Below are 20,121 nucleotides of genomic sequence, written 5' to 3'. Positions count from 1 at the left end.
CGTTCAGAGCTTAATACTTGGAGATACCGAGCACCACTCACTGATCTTCCTGCAGTAGAGTTTCAAATCAGAATATCTGGGGCCAAGCTGTCTCATTTCGGTTAGCTGAAGTGAAATGATAATTCAAGCGTGCTGGTCTCCACGTTGTCCCCAAGCTCTTGTAGTGAGTCACTGCGAGTGCAGAGCGGTTCTTAGCAGTTGCAGTTCCCAGCTCAGATGCCAGACCACATCGCTTTTCAGTCAAACAGGCATTTCTTAATCTCTCTTTGCTAATGGCCATGGCTCTAAAGCAAGTAATTCAATAAGAAGGCTGGAAATGGCAGCCAGGAAATGCTGACTGGCTCTTCATGCTTTAACAGTGCTCCCCGCAGAGCATTATTAACCTTTCATACCTAGTCATATCTGTTGGTGTGGAGCTGTAGTTTTAGACACAGGCATTTTTTTCGTTGCATTGAGGACCTGCATTCTTCTTGGATTTTGCTCTAAATGTCCACGTCGTCTTTTTAGGTTATTTTTTCCTTTTGCAAGTGGAATTCAGGAGGTAAATTGAAGAGATCACCGAGAAGAAAACATCTCCCTTCCAAAAGGCTGGCTAAATGTATCTATATACGTGTGTATGTATATATATCACCTGTACGTATGTTTCTGTGTATATGCATCCATACCTACGTACCCACAAACATATCCACACGATCTCTGATGGGTTGCAGAACGTCTATTTCCTGATCAAACTGTCTTTCCTCTCCTGGTACTTTTTAGGTACCATAGCCATCCTGTACAGGATAAGTATGCACGGGTGGTACATGTCTATTTTATTTATATTTGTGTTCATTTTGTTTATTATTTTATTTTCTTCTCATGAACCTCAGCACCTAAACATCACCACAGGTTTCCTGTCTGGTATTTTTCTCTGTGCCTGGGGATGTTTCCTAACTAGGTCATCTGCTCATCTCAAGGTATTCTGAAATGTCTCCAGAATTGTCTAATCTCGTGTAGGTTTGATCTGTTGAAGGATTCTTTGTCCCCCTCTCTGCACTGGCAATTTCCTGACCTTTTCTGGATCTGGTAACCTGCTGCGAGCCCTGCACATATCTGTTAGTCCCTCTTCTTGTCATGGCTTGGCGGTTGTGTGAGGCTGACACCCTCTCTCCTTGGGGCCAAAGAGGAATGAGTCTGATTCTCATCGTGCTTTTGGGGGTCTAGCTTTTCCCTGGAGGCAGTGAACTCGTCGAGAAAAACAGTTTCTGCTAAGAGGAGGCTACAGAGTGTTTAGGGCCGGGCTGGTGGCTCTCCCATCCCTTAGAAAGCTGTTTTATTTTGTTATTGTGTTTGGCCAACAGAGCTGAAATCATCCACTGGTGCAATCTGCCTAAGATTTTTTACTGCCTGACCTTCTTCCACTTCCAAAGCAGTTTCAAAATGTACCATCAAGCACCAAGTGGCATCACCACGCAGTTGGCTGTGGAAATTAATTCATATCCCTGCAGCTTTAACTCTTCTTGTGTCTCTTCATTATTTCTTTACAGACTGTGTCAGGCAGCGTAATAGCAAAGGAATCCTCTTCGCAGGCTGTTTGGAATATCACACGCGTAGTCATGGGGCTGTGACTTATCCTAAGACAGAGCCCGTGAAGAGAAGGTAGGGGGCATTGTCACCCTTCCACTGGTGACTCGGCAGAGTTTAATTTCTCTCCTTCACCCTCTGTTTACCAAACAGCCCTTGAAGCAAAGCCCTGTGCGTTCCCATGGGCAGGCTCCTTAGGTTTTCCATCACCAGACCTACTTTGTTACCCCTCTTTCTGCATTTTTTTGAGGCCCAAAATCAGTCCGCAACCATCAGGTAGTGGTCCTGGCAGCTGCTACAAAGCGGCAGCACAGGAGGGGTTTGTGTCCTGCTTACCCTCATTACACCAACATTTGTGCACAGAGATCTGTGCCATCTACTTGATATCGTCATGTCATTAGCTGTCATAACGTGCTGGAGCGTCTGCCAACTGCCAGTCTAAAATCCCACGCTAAACAATCCCGATACATAAAAAGCCTTTGATAACAGGTTTCCGAGAATCTCTTTGGCTATGGTATAGCAGCGAGACAGCTACAGGGTGATTCACCACCTTAGGCTTTGGGCTAGATGGCCTGATGGCTTCTTCTGGAGAGAAGCAGCTCTTCCAGAGAGCAATTTTGTCGGAGAGGATGTCTAATTGACACTTGCTCGTAGCAACAGCCCACCCCACGGCAGGGATGTTTGGTGGTGGCCCCAAACCCCAGCTGTGGTTCCCAGCTTGTCCATAACCAGCAAATTCTGGTGTTTGTCCTGGAAATGCTGCTTTGGCGAGGAGGTGGCAGCCTGTTGCGGGGCCCAGCGTGGGGTGGAAGTTCCCTCTGGTGGAGGAACGGACCCACTACAGAGGTTGGGGCCTCGTGGTGCTGCAGGTGCTTGGCTTTTTGAGGATCCACCTGGGAGATCGCTTCTGGAGGTGCCAAACTTCACGTGTGCCCGTGATGCAGCTTTAGCTTTTATTAAACTATGGATTTTGTGGGAATTGGGTTGAGAGAGCCTACGTGGGATTTGACGGGAGCCTCGTTAGGGAGGACTTTGAAGAGGAAAGGTGTTGGGTAAGGGCTGGGTGCTGCGAGGTGAGCTTCCCCTGGCCGAGATGGACAGGAGGATGGCTGAGCCACCCTCTGGTGGGCTGCGTGTTCCTGGTGGACAGGCTGGGAGAGCTGGGAGAAGGGAGGCTCAGGGGGTCCCCTTCGTGTCCCTAAACCCCCGAGGGGAGGCTGCAGGGAGCAGGGGCCAGGCTGAGAGGCGCTGGGCACAGCCTGGAGCCCAGGAGCTCCCCCTGAGCACAAGGCAGCCCTGCTGGGCTGGCCAGGGATGGAGCCTGGCAGGGGCTGCCCAGAGCCTGGGGGGCTCCTCCTGGGGGGCTCCAGGAGCCGCTTGGAAGTGGGGCTGTGCCCCCAGCTCGGGCTGCCCCTACTGGATCAAATCCTAAATCCCCAAATCCCAAATCCCCCCAAAATCCCCCAATCAGAGCCCCCCGCACCCCAACCTCCCCCATCCCACCGGGAGCTCCAAACACCGGGGTGAGGGGGGAAGCGAGAGCAGTGCTGAGCGGGGTGGGGGGGTGCGGGCTCGGGCTCCTCCTTCCTCCACCTCCTTCCTCCTCCTCCTCCCGGAGCCCCGGGGCCCTCCCCAATCCCCTCGGCCGGGCCCCAGTGAGGCTGCGCTGCGGCTGCGGGGCCGGATGGCCGAGCCCGCCCGCCCCGCTCCCCTCACTCGGGCGGCGGCCGGCGACGGGCGAGGAGCCGGGGCCGAGCCGGGAGAAGCAGAGCCATGGTGTCATGGATCATCTCCAGGCTAGTGGTGTGAGTAACGGGGAGGGGAAAACCCGGGGGGGCACAAGCTTGGGGACACGGCGGAGGGGGCGAGCGACGGCCCCTTGGGGTCGCAGAGGTAGGGAATGGGGGAGGCAGTAGCTTGTGGGCACCTTTGTTGGTGCTTTCCTTCCCTCCTCCCTTCTTTCCTTCCTTCCATCCTTCCCTTTTTCCTTCCATCCTTCCTCTTTTCCTTAAATCCTTCCCCTTCTCTTCCATCCTTCCCTTTTCCCTTCCATCCTTCCCTTTTCCCTTCCATCCTTCCCTTTTTCCTCCCTTCCCTCCCGCAGTGTCCCCCCCCCAGCCGCAGCCGAGGAGCGTGAGGCTCCCTGCACCTGTCCCCCAGCATCGCCCCGGCCGCTGCCTGGGAAGAGAAAATATCCCTGGAAATCCTTCCCAGGAAACCAGAGGGGGGGGAAAAAAAACACAACAACGAGCTCGGGGTGTGCCATTCATTCAGCTGCCTGAGAGATTCGGGGAGAAAAAAGGCGTTTTCCGTGCCGCCAGCGAAAAGAGCGAGAGGTTTGTGCGCAAGGTGGGGCAGCGGGGTGGCCGAGCTGTCACACACACACATGCTGCCTTCTGCAAACGTGGCTGGGGCACGCAGTCACGGCCATCTCTTGCCCCTTTTTCTCCTTCTGGTAGCACCAGCCCAGCACACGTCGTGCTCAGAAGGCACTGCGGAGGATCAGCGAGGGGCTGCCACTTTCCTTTGTCTGGCAGAGACATGCCGTGAGCTTGCACCAGCAGCACAGCCCCAGGGAGGCGTTTGCAAGGTCTCCTTTTTTCGCCTTACAACATGAAGCATCAAAAGAAAAAATTGGCTTGATTTTAGCCCTTTCCGTATCGCAGAGATGTTGTTGGGTGTGAAAGGTTTGGGGCTTTCTAGAGGTGAATTTAACCCCCGGAGGTTTATGGTCTGGATTCAGCTGCAGCTGTTGTTGGTCGGTTTGGGGTTTGCACTTCATTCTGAGAAAGCATCTGAAATATTTCAATGATTTAACATGAGCAGTGTACCTGCAGATATCTCTGCTGATAGCAACACAAGGTGTAGCGTGCGTTGCCCGTGGCTGCTTTCCTTTCCTCCCTACGAGGCTGATTCCCTCTTTGCAAATAGCTGTCATCATGCATCCAAGTAATCCTCTGAACAAGGAGTGTCTAAAGAGAGACGATAATTGAACGTGCCGTAGCACACACGCACTCAGGTGATTTCATCTAAGGCACACGGACGGGATAAAAATCAGATAGGGAAAGGGCGAAGAGCAGTTGACATCTGCATGCAGGTAATTAGCTGAGCACACAAACCCTCCCCAGCTCCTCAGCTGCATCTGAGCAGCGTGTCACAGCCTGACAGAGCTGTGCAAAGGGCGGTACCGATTGTTTGTTACACCTGAATGTCAATGGCAAATAATAATTCGAAAATGCGATTTAAATATTGGGCATTTGGTAGCCGCAGTCATAATTTAAAAGGGAATCTTGTGCAAGCCAGGCTCGCTCAGCGCTTCCTTTGTACCACCACTTTGGCTATACCCAGCCTTGGGGGATATTTTGCGCCAGGAGGTGCTGGTTTGTTGTGACCCCAGCAGGAAATTCAGATGCTGCGTTGCTTAAAATGCCACTTTTGGGCAGTAATATTATAAAAAAAATGAGGAGAGTGTAGATAATCTGATGTCCCCTCAGTTTGGGTGGCTGCATGACATGGAACAGCCCTCTGGGCTGGGCAGATCTGTATGGGTGGAGGTTACCTGGCAGTTTGGTCTTCTGAGCCCTTATGGGATTCCTTTAGAGAGGAAAATACAATTGTTTTATTATTATATTATTATTATTAATTTCATCATTTATACTGCCAATATATTGTCAAGTGCAAGGGCTGCTCACAGGAGAACCTGTTGCTGTGCCTTTTGGTGACCACAAGGACAGGCGGTGGCCACTGCGAGCTCCCCACGGGCTCCTTCCTTGCAGGTCGCCAGCCCGGTGCCTCCCGCAGCCCGGGGAATGGGGACAGCACAAGATGGCTTGGAAAGCCGTGCTCTGTGTGCACCGCAGCACAGGCCTGCAGCTGGGTTAGCAGTTTTGAGGCCACGGACTCCTCTCCATACACTGCCTTCAGCTGAGGATCGCTACAAAGATGTCATTTATCCAATCTGATTTCGAATCGCCGGCTCATCCATCACCGCTCTGTGCAGAGCCACCTGGTTAGGCTTTTTTTTTGTTCCTGCCCATGCCTATTCAGCTGATTTTCTCCTCCAATCTCGTTAGCTGATGAGGATTATGAGGGAAGGTGGCGCGGCGTGGTTTAGTCACGCTGTGAATCCTGCTGTCTGCTCTCAGGGCTTGCGCTGATCTCCGTGGGGATTTGCTGATATGACTCAGGAGCCAACCTCAGCTTTGGCTCCTGAGTGCTTTGTCACTTCCATTATCCCCGTCGTTTATCTGTGTCATTTATTTATTATCATTTTTAAGTAGCGGATCTGTGTTTCAGTGCCCTTTTACATGTGGGCCTTGGATATATTTTACTTAGCAGGCTGCTGTGGTGGTTTGAGCATCGGCATACCCGCGATTTGATTGTTGCTGTCTCAATCCTGGTGATTTCTGCTTGCAAAATGGTGCTGAAGGAGAGGAGGGCTCCTCGCCACCTCGGTGTGAAGGCAGGCAATTGACTGCAAACCATCTCTGAGGTCGTTTGGTGCTTAGGTTTTGCACTAATGCTGGTCGGGGGTGCGTGCTTGTTCTGTCCTCCAGCAGAACTGATGGCTGGTAGCCTCCAGAAGGGGAATGAGAGACATTTTAGAGCACTGCTATGGCTGAAGACTTTATTATTGTCAGGATCTGCTCTGGGTACCATACAAATACCAAACAAAAATGTAATCGTATCCCTGGACACCTTTTCCTTTGAAGACCTCAGGTCTCAGCCTAGCTGCAGTCCAGGCGTGTTTTGTTTTGTTTTGTTTTGTTTTTTTCTCGTGGTGGCAGGTTACAGATGACTTTTACAGAGGGCTGTCTGGGATTCCTGTAAGTGCAGTTGTTGCATCTTGGAGTCATTTGTTGCTTTGTCTCTCACAGTAACTGGAATGGGACAGCATCAGGGGTTAATTACAAACCCTTCTTAATTCATCCTCTCTGTGTACATCTCCAGGGACATCCTGGCACACCTGTATTTCGGTTTCCTCAGTTACACCTTTGGCTGTGGTCTGGAAGTATTTCAGAGTTAGAAGTGGCGTATATAAAGGAAGCCTGGGAATAACGTGGCAGTTTTATTCTTGTCCAAGAGCTGTGCAACTTGCTTCTTGTGCCCGGGCTGGTACAGAGCACAGGTCCAGCTTCGTGGGAGTCAGGTGCCTCACGAGGCCTCCGGAGAGCCTTTTGGTCGGGAAGACATGGCAGAGGAAGGAGGCATCAGCGAAATGAGGCAGGATCTGACAGGTCATCGATACGCGGTGGTGCTGTGTGGCTTCAGCCTTTGAGCTCCTGCCGTGAAGAGCTGAAGAGCGCATTGCAAATGTATGTATGGTGAATTAGCACGCTTTAATTACGCTTTTTTTTCCCCCATATTTGTTTTCTTTTTAAGAAAAATGTCAGCAGGGGCCTTTCTGGTCCCTTATGGTTTGCTGTGAAAGGGGGTGGCAGCCTCAGAGGTGCTCCCTGGGAAGTCCCAGTCCTATGGGGAAGTAACGGGGATTTGGGGCTCTGTCAGAAGTAGCCCGGTGTCTGGCTGCCGCTGGAAATAGGGAGAACAAAACCACAGAGGACACAAAGAATTCTTCGAGCTGATGAGGGAAATCTCCTCCCATCACGACTTCTCAGCTTTTCCTTCCTAAAACGTGGTACTGTTTTAGGGTGGGTGAGATCGGCCACCCCCATCCTCAGCTGGTGTAACCCCCCTGCGCCTGAGGGAGCCGTGGATGGAACCCACACATCAGGAATGAATTTCCATCACGGAGAAACCCGGCAGATCCTGCCTCCTCCTGCTTTCATGCGTAGGGGAGGCCCGAGGAGATTTATGAATGGAGAAACAAAGTGCAGCAGAAAATGGTAACCTGGGTCCTCTACCAGAGGCACACAGCCACAGGCTCTGTGCTGCAAGCCCTCAAAAACAGATCCTGCAGCCCAACATCTCCATTCCCTCTGCACGATGAGCCCCCAGCCCTCAGGGGCAGAGCCTGCTGGCCCCACAAGCTGACAGAGGAGCATCCAGTGCAGGTGCCACACTTTTTTTTGTCCCTGGTGTGCTGCAGGGGGTAACGCTGCCGCCTGCTTCGTCAGCCGTGACCCAGATTTCCCTGCATGAGCGCAGATGTGCTGAAAATGCTCTGAGCCCCAGAGGTGAAGGTTGTCTTGTGTGCACATGCATCCATCACAGATGTTACCGGTCCTGGTTTGGTGAGGCAGGATGTTTTACCTGGCTGGAAGTCGTGTCCTGGAGCTGAGGGGCTTGACCTTTGCAGCTGTCCTAATACAGGCTTTTACCTTTACGGGACCTCTTCCATTCCACTGTGTTTAACTACTTCCAAGTGATAATTTAGGCTTGTCCCCTCTGTGTGGTTTTTACTGTTATTTTGCTTGTAAAAGCACCGGGGCACAGACAGATCGAGTGAAAAGCTGTAGCAATGGGTAGCATCTTTCCTCCGCGCTCCTCGAGCAAGAAATTAATGAAAGAGAATCGGGCGCTGGGTTTGTGGCTTGTTCTAAGGGTTGTGGGAGAGCAAAAATACAGACTTAAATAGAAGCTACCTGAAGCAGTTAACCAAGGGCTTAAATCTGCTGAATAATGATGTGTTTCCTTCCATATCGTCAGGCATCCCACTACCTAAAGCTGGTTCCTTAGTCTCAGCAAAGAGATTTGGGTGCCGGTTACTCCACCTGTGGTCTCCAGCTGGCTGGCAGCCCACGAAAGGGCTGCAGCTGTGAACCAGAACCCCTCCTGCAGGCAGTTATTAGTTCTGTATAAACCGATTTAATCAGGTGTTAATATTTTTTTACTATATTTTAAGTTATAAGGTTTGTAATTATAACTACTGAGTTATGGTTTTATGAAGTGTTTTTGTAAAGTGTTCACATTTCAACATTTTACGAATTCCAAGTGACTTTCATATCATTTATCCTCAAGCAGCAGTGTGATGTGAGACGAGCTGTGTGTTCCTTTCAAAGGCTCAGCTGATCCAGGGATTAAAAAGGTTGAGGAAAAAACTCTTCCATGCTCTTCTTGCAGTTAACGGAGGGAGACAGACAGCCCTAAGAAGCTTCCATTAGAGGTAATTTGCTGAGTAAAGAGCTGCTTGGCCAGAAGGAAACGCTCTGTACCGAGAAGATAAAGGAGGGTGTGTAATCACACCTCCTGCTTCCAGGCACCGAGCAGAGCGTTCGCCTCTCTGCTTTCAGCAGGCAGCGCTGGGAGCGTGGAAACTCTCAGGCTGGTCGAAAAGGTGGGTGAAGAGGAGAGCACTGCAGGAGTGGTGGCCAGCTTGGGTTGCTGTAAAACCATCGTATGACACGGTTTCTTCTATGTCCTCGTTGAGGATCCGAGTCTAGATTTCATTTTGTCTGGCCATAGCAAAAAGTGAGGGCTGCTCAGCACATTTCGGGTAGCTCCTGGTGAGATGAGATGGCTCAGTGGAGGGAAGCATGTGAGTAATCAAGCAAAGCACTTACCTGGCAAAATCTCACTTTAATCGTCGTGTACTTGAGCTTAATCACATGCTGCTTTCTGCAGAGAAGGTGTCACGTCCTTTTGTTAGCACTCCTGTGCTTTTTAGAGGGTGGGAACCCTCAGTTAGGTTGTGTGGCACCCTAGGCAATAGGGTTTGGTCTCAGTTTGGTTCTCCCAAGTTCTGAGGTAATACAAAAATCAATAACTTGAATAAATGCAACTGTGCCTTCCAGGCAGATCATTTAAGATCCCAAACTCCCAGATGATTTCGCTGTGACGTTGTTACTGGTACAGTGCTCATGGTCAGTTTTGGCATCTCACACACGTGTAATGAGACAAGATCTCTGCTCTGAGGAGCTCCTCATTTAAATCACTGAAATACAGGCGAAACAGGTGGTGAGCTGAGTGAGGAGAAGGAACTAGAAGAAGCAACACAATGAAAAGTGGGGTTTGTCTGGCCGTGATTTGTGTGCTCCTGAAGAGGACTGAGATAACTAATCCTGCAGCCAGGACCCAGGAGCAGCATGCCAGGACTGGGAAGTCAGCGGTGCACAAAACAACTCCGTCATTTTGGTGTGAAGCACAGAGCAGGCATCTTCAGTGGTTTGTTTCTTTTTGTAGACACATTTTGTAGGATCTACCAGGGATTTTAGTTTGATCTGGGGGGTAAAGCAGGGATCTGCAGACCGCCAGGAGCTTCCAGCTAGCCTGAAGAAGAGCAGGGATGGTACTAAAGGAGAGAAGAAGGTTGTACAGTGAAAAGAAACGAAGAGTAAGCATTATGTTTCAGAAGAGACACACTTATATGGAAGCAGGTTTGATGTCAACTTGGAGGCTGACTTTGAGGAGTGACGGGGGACAGCTGGCGGCACTGGCCCGGTGTCGCGCTCAGTAAAGGTTTGTTTCTCCTAATGCTGCCCACTTGCTTGCTGCATCCCTTCCTATTAATGCACTAATTGCTGATAAATTAAAAATCACCCAATTCCAAAGGAGGAATCAATCAGCCAGTCAATAAGGCTGCGTTCTGCCTTTCCCCCTCCTCTCCCATGGAGTAATCTTTCGCTTTGCAAAGTGGCAAATTTTACAGGATGACACAAACAGTTACTGAAGAACCTATTTGTGAGGAGCTAGGAGGAATGCCCCTCACGTCTGGAATTTTCTGCTGTTTTGGACACGTCCCAGGGATGCCAAGGCAACGTTGGAGCCTACGGAACAATTCGGTGCTAGCAGCAAGCCGCAGCTCCCACCCCAGAAGCACTTCTGATCTGGCGAGTTCATGCTGGTGCCTCCTTTCATTCAGCTCGGCTGAGCTCACTCATTCTCTTCTTTGTTAGTAATTTCTAAATAAGTATTTTTAGAGAAAACCAGAAACTGGAAGGAGCTTCTTGCCTGGTGTTTTGGAGGGAGGCTCATGAGCAATACTGGCTTGGTGTGAGGGAGGAGGGAAGGAGCTGTCTGGTAGGTGTTGTATGGGCATAGCGAGAGTCTGGGTTCAGGTGTGCTGCAGGCTCCCTGTGGGAAGCGGGCAGGTTATTTAATTCTTTCCTAAGTTGGAACCTATAAAATAGACTTAGCGATAACTGTTTAGATGGCCAGAAGTTTTCTCTACATGTGGGAGGCTGACACGGGAAACCCAAGAGCTGGAGGATGAGCGCGAGATGGGTGGCTGGATGGAAACCAGTTGGTGGTCAGCGTTTGTGTTCCACTGAACATGTGCTTCTGCAAAACCAAACACAAAGCACTGTTCAGCTGGTATGGCTGCAAATCAAAGCAGAGAGGCCAGGGATGTAACAGACACAGGCTCTGAAATGAGGCTTTCTCCCTTCAGATCCATCCTCTGAGCTGGGGGCTGTTTGCATCTTCCCTGGCTTCCCTGCAGCCGTTTTGCAGTTGAACAAAGGATTCCACTTTCCAGGTTCACTGTTTTCACTCCGCTTATAGAGATTTCAGTCCAAACAGAGAGATGTTGCTATTTGGAAAGAACATCAATAATTAAGCTGAGATGCTCAAGAGAATATACCCCACAAGGCTGGGTTTGTTGAATTTAAGTAGATCATCATAATTTCCATGGCAACACGCTGCTGTCCTATATACAGAAAGGGTCTTTCTTGTAGGATCAAACCCGGGGAAAGCTGTTACTTAAAGCAGATACCTTAAAAGCACAGACAATGAAATAAAAGTAAACAGCTCCCTGCACGAATGTTGGCATTTTCTTGTGTTTGTAATGTTGTGCTAACCTCTTCCTGTAGCTGTCGCACTGCAATCAGTTCAACCAGTCTTCTTTTGGGAAGAAAGCATGATCTAATGATCCTGTCATAGTATATCATCCCTCTATGGATATATCATAGAAATATCCACACCTATAGGTATGTATAGTTACATATATTCACAACACAAACTACCACGGTGATCTTGAACAGATCTAGTAAAATCTCTGTGCCTTACTGCCTATAATTGTGTCTATGGCAGTACTCTCCCATCTCACAGCATCAGATAAAGCTTGTTTCATCAATATTTGGGTCGCATTTTGAGATCCTTGTGCCTGGTGTGTTACAGCTGGCTGTTAGATGGGAATCTAATGACAGTCTAGCACCTGCAGACTTAGAGGTAATGGATTAACCACGCATTCACTTAGAAGATTTGGAGATTTTTAGAGAAGAATTGCACCAAATCCTTGTCTCTAGTCTAGCAATCGGTAAGTGCGTCATTTTATGCATTAAAAAAAAAGAGGTCAGAGTGATCAGAGTACAGAATTCTTGCAAAACGCGAAGACATCAACCAAAGAACACCTCAGAAAAGGTGGGATTTCATAGAGAAGTTCTCAGCGTGGTCTAAAAAAAGTAGCAGCAAGGGAAACAAATCAGTTCATCAGTAATTGCAGGTCCTCCCTTCTGCCAGTGGAGTTAGACTAATTGATGCACTGCCAAATGTTAACAAGAACTGCCACAAAAATTCCCAGTCCTAGCTTGTGGTAAACCTGAAAGGAGCAAGGGTGGATGTTTTGCAGACAGAGGGAATAAATAGCTGGAAAATGCTGATTCAGTGCAAGCCTCAATCGTTTTCTTATTCCTAAGGCAACACGAGGGCTTCGGCTTGTGTAAGCTGGGGCAGCGAGCAATGGGAATCTGCCCAGGTGAGCATCCCAAGGCTGTGCTTGTGGCCTAGAAAGGAGGATGCCGGCTGGGTCCTGGAGGATTGGGGGTTACGTGGTGGAAATCGGCCAGTTCAGGACAGCAGAAGGCTTTTGTTCCTTTTGAGCCCCAAGGGAAACTGTCTTTGGGAGTGGCTGGCTGAGGACAGCAAGCGATATATCTCTGCCAGGATGGTTTTCCTGTCCTTTCTTTCCCCTTAGCGTTGGCAATTTTATCACTATATTATCATGTAGCTTTGCTTGTGCTTCAGCAACCAGAGCCCATCAGGTGTGCCAGCCCAAGGGCTGTCATCAGGACACGTGTGGCTTCAGATCTGGAGCTCTCCATGGAGCTTCACTGCTGAGCAAAAAAGCTTTGGTACCCTCTGAAAGCTGACGGGGAGGAGCGCGACCGCCTTTTAAATCAGTTGAGAGAATCATCAGGATTTATTGCAACAGACATCCCTGATGATACAAACCCCACGCATGTTTCTCCAGATTATTCCTAGATCAGTGCAGAAGGAGCAGAGCTGGTTGAGAGACGGCACAGAGCCAGAGCTGAAGATCTTCCCTGCTCTCCACGAGGCAGGACGTGCGTTCTAAGTGCGTAAAGACTGTGCCAGATTTTACATGGCACTGAAACCTAAACTACTTGGCTTTCCTTGTGGTTTGTGTACGATTCGTAGCTAATCCCATGTAAATCTGCTCTGTACGACATCTCCCTCTCCCTCCTCTAGAATTTATATATAGACTAGAGAGTTTGCCTCTTATTTCTTGCAGCGTGCCCTGAGGTTTTTGCACTCAGACATCCCGTACAGCCACTGGGATAGCCCCTTCTCCTTTCCCAATTATTATTCTGCTGCGGTTTGCAGATACTTGGCTGTAACAAATCAGATCCCCATTCAAAACGCCATTGTGCTTTAGGTAGATTCTTGCAACCGAGAAACCCTCCATCCAGGCTGTCAGTCCATAAATGGGAGCAGTCTCTAAAGAGCCAGTTCGCAGGGCACGTTTCAGCCCCACGCTGCCGTCGAAACAATTCACCATTTCACCTCAAACAGCAGGGCTTTGTTCCCGCAGGGTGGCTGTGGTCGTGCTTCTGTGTGAATCTTCTTGTCTGGGAAGGAGAACAAGCCCCGGGCTGTGGCATTTAGAGCAGCACGTTACAATGGATAAGGAGCGATGGAGAAGCACAGATAAGATAGCAGTGTGGGTGCTCCCACAAAAAGCACAAGCTGCCTTCTCCAGCAGCTGCTTGCTTTGAAATTTCTCTAGTGGACTTGGGAGCACTGCCTGCCTTTCCCTTTGCTTTCCTCTAAAGTTATTTCTGCGAAGTCTCCATCTGGCTCCTGTGCCTGGGTTTCTATTTCATGTTTTGTTCTGAGTAGCTGCCAGCTGCCAGTTACATATGTGGAAGAGAAGGTGAGAAGGGAAAGAAGGTGAAGTCGCTATGCCGAAACCTTCACTGTTCTGAATTGTACAATACACTGCTTTTTATTTATTTATTTTTTTTCTAATGCTCTCAACCACAGCCTAAAATTTAGGAATATGCAAGAAGTGAGAGAGCAAAACTGAATGCAAATGGGAACACGACAACTTCTGTCAGAATGACGATTGAATATCTGGGTAGCAATCTTGTTATCTGAAGCATTTAAAAAAACCTTAGTCAAAACCGTGCACTAAATCCTGAGACTGGATTTAAACCCCTTCATTTTATAATGCGTGCTTATATATTATGCACCAGGTCCTCTGATTTATCTTCTAGATCTGCAGGAGCGTTTGCATGCTCTTTTCTGGGAAACCATTAAGTCTGTGAATTTATTCTGAACCGAGATGTTCCTCTAAGCGCTTCCGAGAAATCACCTGCTGAGATTAAATGAAGAAATGCACGTGTTGGCAGGACCCAAGCACTAAGCAGGGCTCGCAGAGCTCACCCAAGCGTGGTGATGGAGGTGGTAAAGCCCAGCACAGAACAACAGCCTGGGAGCTGCACAACTGCACCTTCTGTTCCCAACTTTCACGTTGACTCCACTTGGGCCGTGACCAAGCTGCTGATTTCCAGGGGGGAAAGCATTTAATTTCCAGTCAGGTCAGTGGAACCTGTGGCTATTCATCATCTCTGAATGCTACATGGCATCTTGGGCTTCTCTAAAGATTTTCACCCTAGGAATCTCTCGAAGCAAAGCCTCTGAATTGCAGTTGATGTGGTGAAGGTCTCAGGATGAAGTGCTGTGAGATGCTTCGTGCTTGTCCTCACCGTGAAGTTTTTCCTGCACTTCATGTAATAGACAGTTGTTAAATTTATAAGCCATAATGCAAATGAATAGCAGTAGTGCTAGAAAAATCAGTGGAAGGTGAAGGAACCCCCTTCCTCTGTCTTATCTTTAATTTAAAGACCCAATGTTGACTGACTGAACACTACAGGGACTGAAATCTACAGTCCGTGGTGTAACAGGGATGTGTTTAAACTGGGAGAAGCTATGACAAGGTAGGAAAACAGTAGGAATTAAACAAAGAAATCAGCTCTTGGTCCAGAAGTATAAAACCTGGAGATAGCTAATGAGCTAGAAAGATCTGGGAGAAGCTGGGAGCCATCTCTTCATGGCAGAAAAATATTCACTTGTGGATGAGGTAGGGAAGTTAAATAGAAATGAAGAGATCAGAGATGCCAAGGCTCAGAAGAGAAGCTTTGTATCTTATGAAACATCCTGGAGTGCTGAGGAAATTTGTCTACGTTCTGATATTTCTACCTTAATGTACACATTTGTACATCAATACTCTTTGTTGAACAAATAATAAAAGTATTTTGCACAATCCTGTGCAAACCACATGAGTTATATCTGCCACATGTACCTGGAAAGTGGATTATAAATCAGAAATTACTAACTTTTACTGTGGTTCTGGGCAACATGCAAGCATTTCTGAGAGAAAGAGGTGAATTTTAGAGGCTCTGCAGCTGCATCTCCTCCTGAGAGGTGTGTTAGGCACAAGGTGTTTGCCCACACACTGTGCTGGTGTGCTCCAAGCTGGACCAAGTGGTGATCTCCTGCTCAGAACAGACAAGTTAAAGGCACGACAGATGCACGCTTGGCCTGTGAGTGCTGCACGGTGAATGTCCCAGCTGGGGAGTACTCAGCTGAACTTCCTGATTTCCCAAAGGCTTGGAGAGAAGTCATTGAGGAGGGTGAGGCTTTTAAAGACGTTGATAATTCTGTGCCTGGGGTCTTGCTGTGCACCCAGCTATAGTCCTGAAAATCCTCTTAGCATTAGTAGGTGAGAGAAATGAAAGCTTCCTAAGTCCTGGGGGGTGGAGTTGGGCTCTTACTAACACAGGTGAACCCTTTCCAAATGCTGAGTGTAAATCTTCTCGGGCTCAGTTTCATTTCACCTTTCAGCATTTCACCTGGAAAATGCAATTCTCCAGCTCCTAAAGCTCGAATTCAGACACTGTGCTGGAGACAGCCACTTAAGGAAGTCCTTTAAATCCCATTTCTGCTCGAGTGAAGCTTTTCTGGACATTACAGCCCCGATCCTTTAAAAAACTGATCACAGCATGGCTATTAGGCACGTGCATGGGTAATTAACTCTTGCTGTGGGCTTCCCAGCTCCAGCAAAAGAAAGAACGTGTGGGTTTATCTCCAAATACACGCCACGGGCTGTGGCATTTGGCACGCAAGTGGATAAACTGATAGTGACCTCCCGACTGGTGGCAGGTCCTGCATTACCAGAAAGCCATTGCATTTTGTGTGACATTGCCCAGCAAATGACATGAGAGCTCACACTGTAAATGTGTAGAGTCGAGATAAGGGGAAATCTCGCTGTTCCTCGAGCTCACGAGAGAAGCAAGAAGCTCTCATAAATATTCATTTTAGCTCCCTCGTTCCCTTTTTTAATGCTCTTGCTAATGGCAAACGAGTCCGTGTTAAACCCCAGCACGACGACAACGTGGGGCTGTTCTTCAGGCGTTCCCCTTGGCTGTCAGGTTTTGTTTTCCAGGTGGTTTGCTGGATGGCCGTTTTCAATATCTGTTCCGCTGTTTGCATCCTGGAGAGGATGCTCTAAAGCTGTCCGGCTGGCAGGGGATCTGTGGAGAGCTGCCAGGGATCTGGCAGGGGATCTGTGCTGCTCCGTGGGTGCTGGGTGAGCCTGGTTCTTTTTGGTGTCCACCCTCCCACACTCTACTGAGCCCTAACAGTGAAGCTCCTTGGTAGCTTGAAGCCATCCCTTATGTTTTTTGGGAGAAAACGAGGAGATCCAGTGGGTATTTTACCTCCTGACTGCGAGTAAGATGTGGAACAAGACTAAACAGGGTGCTTCTGCACCCTCACGTTGGCTTGCTCTTCGTTTCTCAGGTGAGCCTTAGTCCACTGTCTGCCCATGCATCCCATAATAAGTCTCATATCCCCATAGGTAGAAATTAACTTGCTGTAGGGTGTTCTGGAGAGCCTGTCCCATCGACTTCTTGTCGAGGCAATCTCAATTAGGGGTGCTGGGTGTTACCTGGGCTCCCCCACGTACCCTTGTGCTCCCTTGTGTGTGCAGAGCCCATTTTGTTACCCTGAACCCTAACACTGCGATTTCAGGTCATCCACTAAATAATCATTTTCCTTCTAATTTATTTTAATTAGAGACAAATAATTTTGCTGGTAGTTGAAGCTGAATTGGGAGGTGTCGCCAGGAGCTCTGATTGATTATTCATTAGTGATCGGTGGCTTCGGTGCAGAGCCTCGTTTCCTTCTGATTTCCTCTCCTTTATGTTCGGGTTTGACTGGAAGCTGCTCTGTATCAGCTTAGCTCCAGCTGGGGATCTCTCCCTCCTTGTTTATCTCAGCTGCAATATGCATTTCATTAAGACATTGTTATTATCCCTATAAAATGGAAGGATTAAAAAGGATGAATGAAATGAGAAATGACCCTAGAGGAAGGAACTCTATTAAATCCTCACTAGAAATTCTTGTTAAATGCAGACGAGAAAACACTGGGAGTCTGTCTTTTTCAAGCTGCATGACGGTATTTCATTTTCCTTTCTTTCTTTTCTTATATTTTCTATAAATTTTGCAGGTCCTAGTAAAAAGGTAGGTGCCCGGCCTCTCCCTAAAATGCTGCTGTAGTAGCCCGAAGAAATACCGAGCCGTGTCTTTGGGCCGGGAAGAAATGTGTTTTGCAGAGCCTGTGAACTCCCTGCAATGTCCCCGCTGTTAAATATAGCACCTGGCATTCTGATGCCACTGCTAATAACAGGGCCGAGGCGGTCTGAATATTGGGAAATTACCTGGGCGGTCATCTTGCCTTAGTTTTCCTACAGTCTCGGAGTTTGGGATTGGTTATTTTGCATATTTTCTGTATAGTTTCAAGTGGGTGTCACTGCCCCTCTCGTTTAAAATCAAGATAAAACCCCAATTAAATAGAAATAATCATAAATCAATGAGTGTGCGACCTGCTTTGCTTCTCAGGTCACTGATATTTATAAACCACTTAGAAATCCTTGTTTGAAATGCATTATCAAAGCGAGAAGAGGAGTTTTAAAGGGGTTTCGTGCTTTGTTTTCACTTTTAAACTTAACTGGGAGTCAGATGCCCAGGTCTGGAAGAACAAAGTGCTTAGGACCAAGGTTGGTCCCGCGTGTTTTCTGTGTGGCCGGTCTCTCCAAATGTTTGATCCAGAACTTGTGGAGGGCTGGGGGACCTTGTGGCACTCAGAGCAGCCTGCTTGATTTGTGTCAGTGGATTGAACCATTGGTAGCCCTGGACTGCTTGTGATTCCATGAGAAATCAACATTTTTCATGGCTTTAGCTGAATATTTGATGTCTTTCAGTCTCATTTGTAAATTATATCAGACAGCTGAAATATTCCTTGCACTTAGTTAAGAGCTTCTGTAGTCAGTCCCTGGGAAGCCAGAGCAATGTGACTCTGAGGAGACCACATTGCAGCTAATTTGGACGAGTTACAGCTTGATGTGATGCTTTATTCCTGTTTTTTGTCCCATGAGTACACCACTGGGAGTCCAGAGCTGTCTTTCAGCGAGGAGCAGGCAAACGGGAGCTTCTGTGTCTCACCATCTCCTCCGCCAGCAGCAGCACTTCAGGTTTGATGGCAAAACCATGTCCTGAGTTTCAGGATACACAGAGCACACAGTTATGCTCCAGACTGGGGTTCCTGTGTGTCATTAAGTGTGCTAATTCATGCAGCATCAGTTCAGATAACTCCAGAATAATCCTTGCAGCACAATCTTCGTGGTTTTACACGAAAATAATGAAGAGCTTCTTCGTTGCTGTGCGCTCCATGTTTTATAACCCTTTTAGCTTAGAAATGAGTTGGGTTAGGTTATGTATCTCTTCCCTTTCCTTTTTGTACCATGAGCCTACCATAAATCTGTAGGCTAACTCACAAACCAGATTTGAAACCATCTGTCATCTCTGGAATTTAATGTCAGTGCTTCTAAAAACGCCGTTTTTCCACATAATTGTCCCCCTCTCCAGCGTCAGAAAAAAAATCCCAGCCCTTCCCATGTCAAACACACCGGCTGGCTTTCAAATTGCCACTTGTTTGGCTTGGAAAAGGGACCGGGGTCTCAGGGCAGGAAATACCGGGACAGCGCTGAGCAGGGAAAACACCGCAGCACGTGGATGCTGAGCCCTGCATTGGGGAGCTGCGAAGATCCCGACCCGCAGCAGAGAACGTTTCCCTTCCAAAAGGCACAGGTTTTCTTCCCAGGATCCCATGCTAACGATTGATTTCTTCTCCTCCAAAAACGTCTGAGCGAAGCAGAGGGCTGCGAAGGGCAGGACCGACAGGGGAGGAGCGGCGGCACGAAACACTATCTCTCTCAGGCAGCTGCTCGGGGCCTGGTGGCATGTGCCAACACAGCCTTCCTGTCAGCCTGCAGCTTCCCACCGACAGCCTGGGGGTCCCACAGCAGCCCCCCACACACAGATCCTTCCAAATTTTGCCTCGGTGGCAAACAAACCCCCCTGGATCCCCTTCTCCACCAGGCCGGGCAGCACGGAGCGGAACAGAGCAGCCTCGCGCCCCATCTACCTGCAGTAAATCTCCTTCCTAAAATAGCCACAGAGCTGCGAGGTATTTTGATGGCAGCCACGCAGCCTTTTTCTGTCCTGAAGGGCTGCAAAGAGATCCTGGAGTTGTTGGCTCGCGTGCAAACTGGTGCTGTCCTGCCCAGGGTCTGAAGGCAGCCCGGAACAATAGCTGGGAAGAGGGAATTAGCTGCTTGATCTTGCTTGGGTTTAAGGTACGGCACCGAGGGGTGTCGGGGGAAATGTCAGCACTGGGAGGTGCTTCGCTGCTGGTCGGTTTTGTAGCAGCACTCATCAGGTGCTAATGTCCTAACGACCCCGATATTTCCTAAGGTCTCCCCATCTGTGTTGCATTTTAGCGAATTTTAGAGCATGTCAGCTCTTCACCTCTTTGTGCCTCCCGTGTGAGGAGGGAAAAAACGTGGCGTTAACTGGAGAGGAGCGTGCTCTGCTCAGGGAGGATCAAAACAACTTAAATTAGAAGCGCCAAGGCCAGCCCTCGCTCCTGCTATTTCTGCAGTGGGGGCAGTGCCAGCTGTCACCCCCAGGGTGAACGGGACGGTTCCTGGAGCCACCGTGCAGGACGTATTCTGCTGCAAAATGACCACGAGGGATGTGCAGGAGCCGTCTCCCGGGGAATACCAGCCTGGAGCCTCCTCCTCTGCAGCTGGTGCTTCCCGTGCCCCAGTCCCTCTGTGGCTCTCCGGGTTTGGCCTAAGTGACCGTGTCAGCCCCTTCCCTGACCTCGTGCCCTGCTTATTTTCGCATCCGCAGCTGTCAGATTCAAACCGGGAACCCAGGGCGCAGAGATGGTGCCGGTTATTTTTAATCTGGGGCGCTGTGCAAGCATTAATTGGGGCTGATAATGAGGGACCCGGACCTCCTGGCACCCTTCTTGACGGTCTCAGCCAGGAATGCTGGCGTGGTGACAGC

The 20,121-nt window shown here is 48.9% G+C and overlaps 1 protein-coding gene across 8 annotated transcripts in view; it reads left to right on the top strand.

The window, feature by feature from the left end:
* The window catches only part of REEP1 (receptor accessory protein 1), a 65,826-nt gene that overhangs the window by 8,926 nt on the left and 36,779 nt on the right, over positions 1-20,121 (top strand). For 6 of the 8 annotated variants that reach the window (XR_011809282.1, XR_011809283.1, XM_072037876.1 and 3 more), the window contains exon 1: positions 2,512-2,615. The exons of 1 other annotated variant lie outside the window; for it this stretch is intronic. Coding sequence is in view for 5 of the 7 variants with exons in the window: in XM_072037876.1 (XP_071893977.1) it covers positions 2,527-2,615 (89 nt within the window). In the remaining 2 variants the exon portion in view is untranslated. Of the gene's footprint in view, positions 1-2,511; positions 2,616-3,180; positions 3,369-20,121 lie in introns of those variants that run through there. One more of the 8 variants, XM_038178468.2, reaches the window with a different exon arrangement.

The sequence above is a fragment of the Anas platyrhynchos genome, chromosome 4 (assembly GCF_047663525.1).
Source record: "Anas platyrhynchos isolate ZD024472 breed Pekin duck chromosome 4, IASCAAS_PekinDuck_T2T, whole genome shotgun sequence".
In the NCBI taxonomy this organism is placed as follows: Eukaryota; Metazoa; Chordata; class Aves; order Anseriformes; family Anatidae; genus Anas; species Anas platyrhynchos.
The sequence above is the reverse complement of the archived record's forward strand: the minus strand, read 5'-3'. Positions and strand labels throughout refer to the sequence as shown.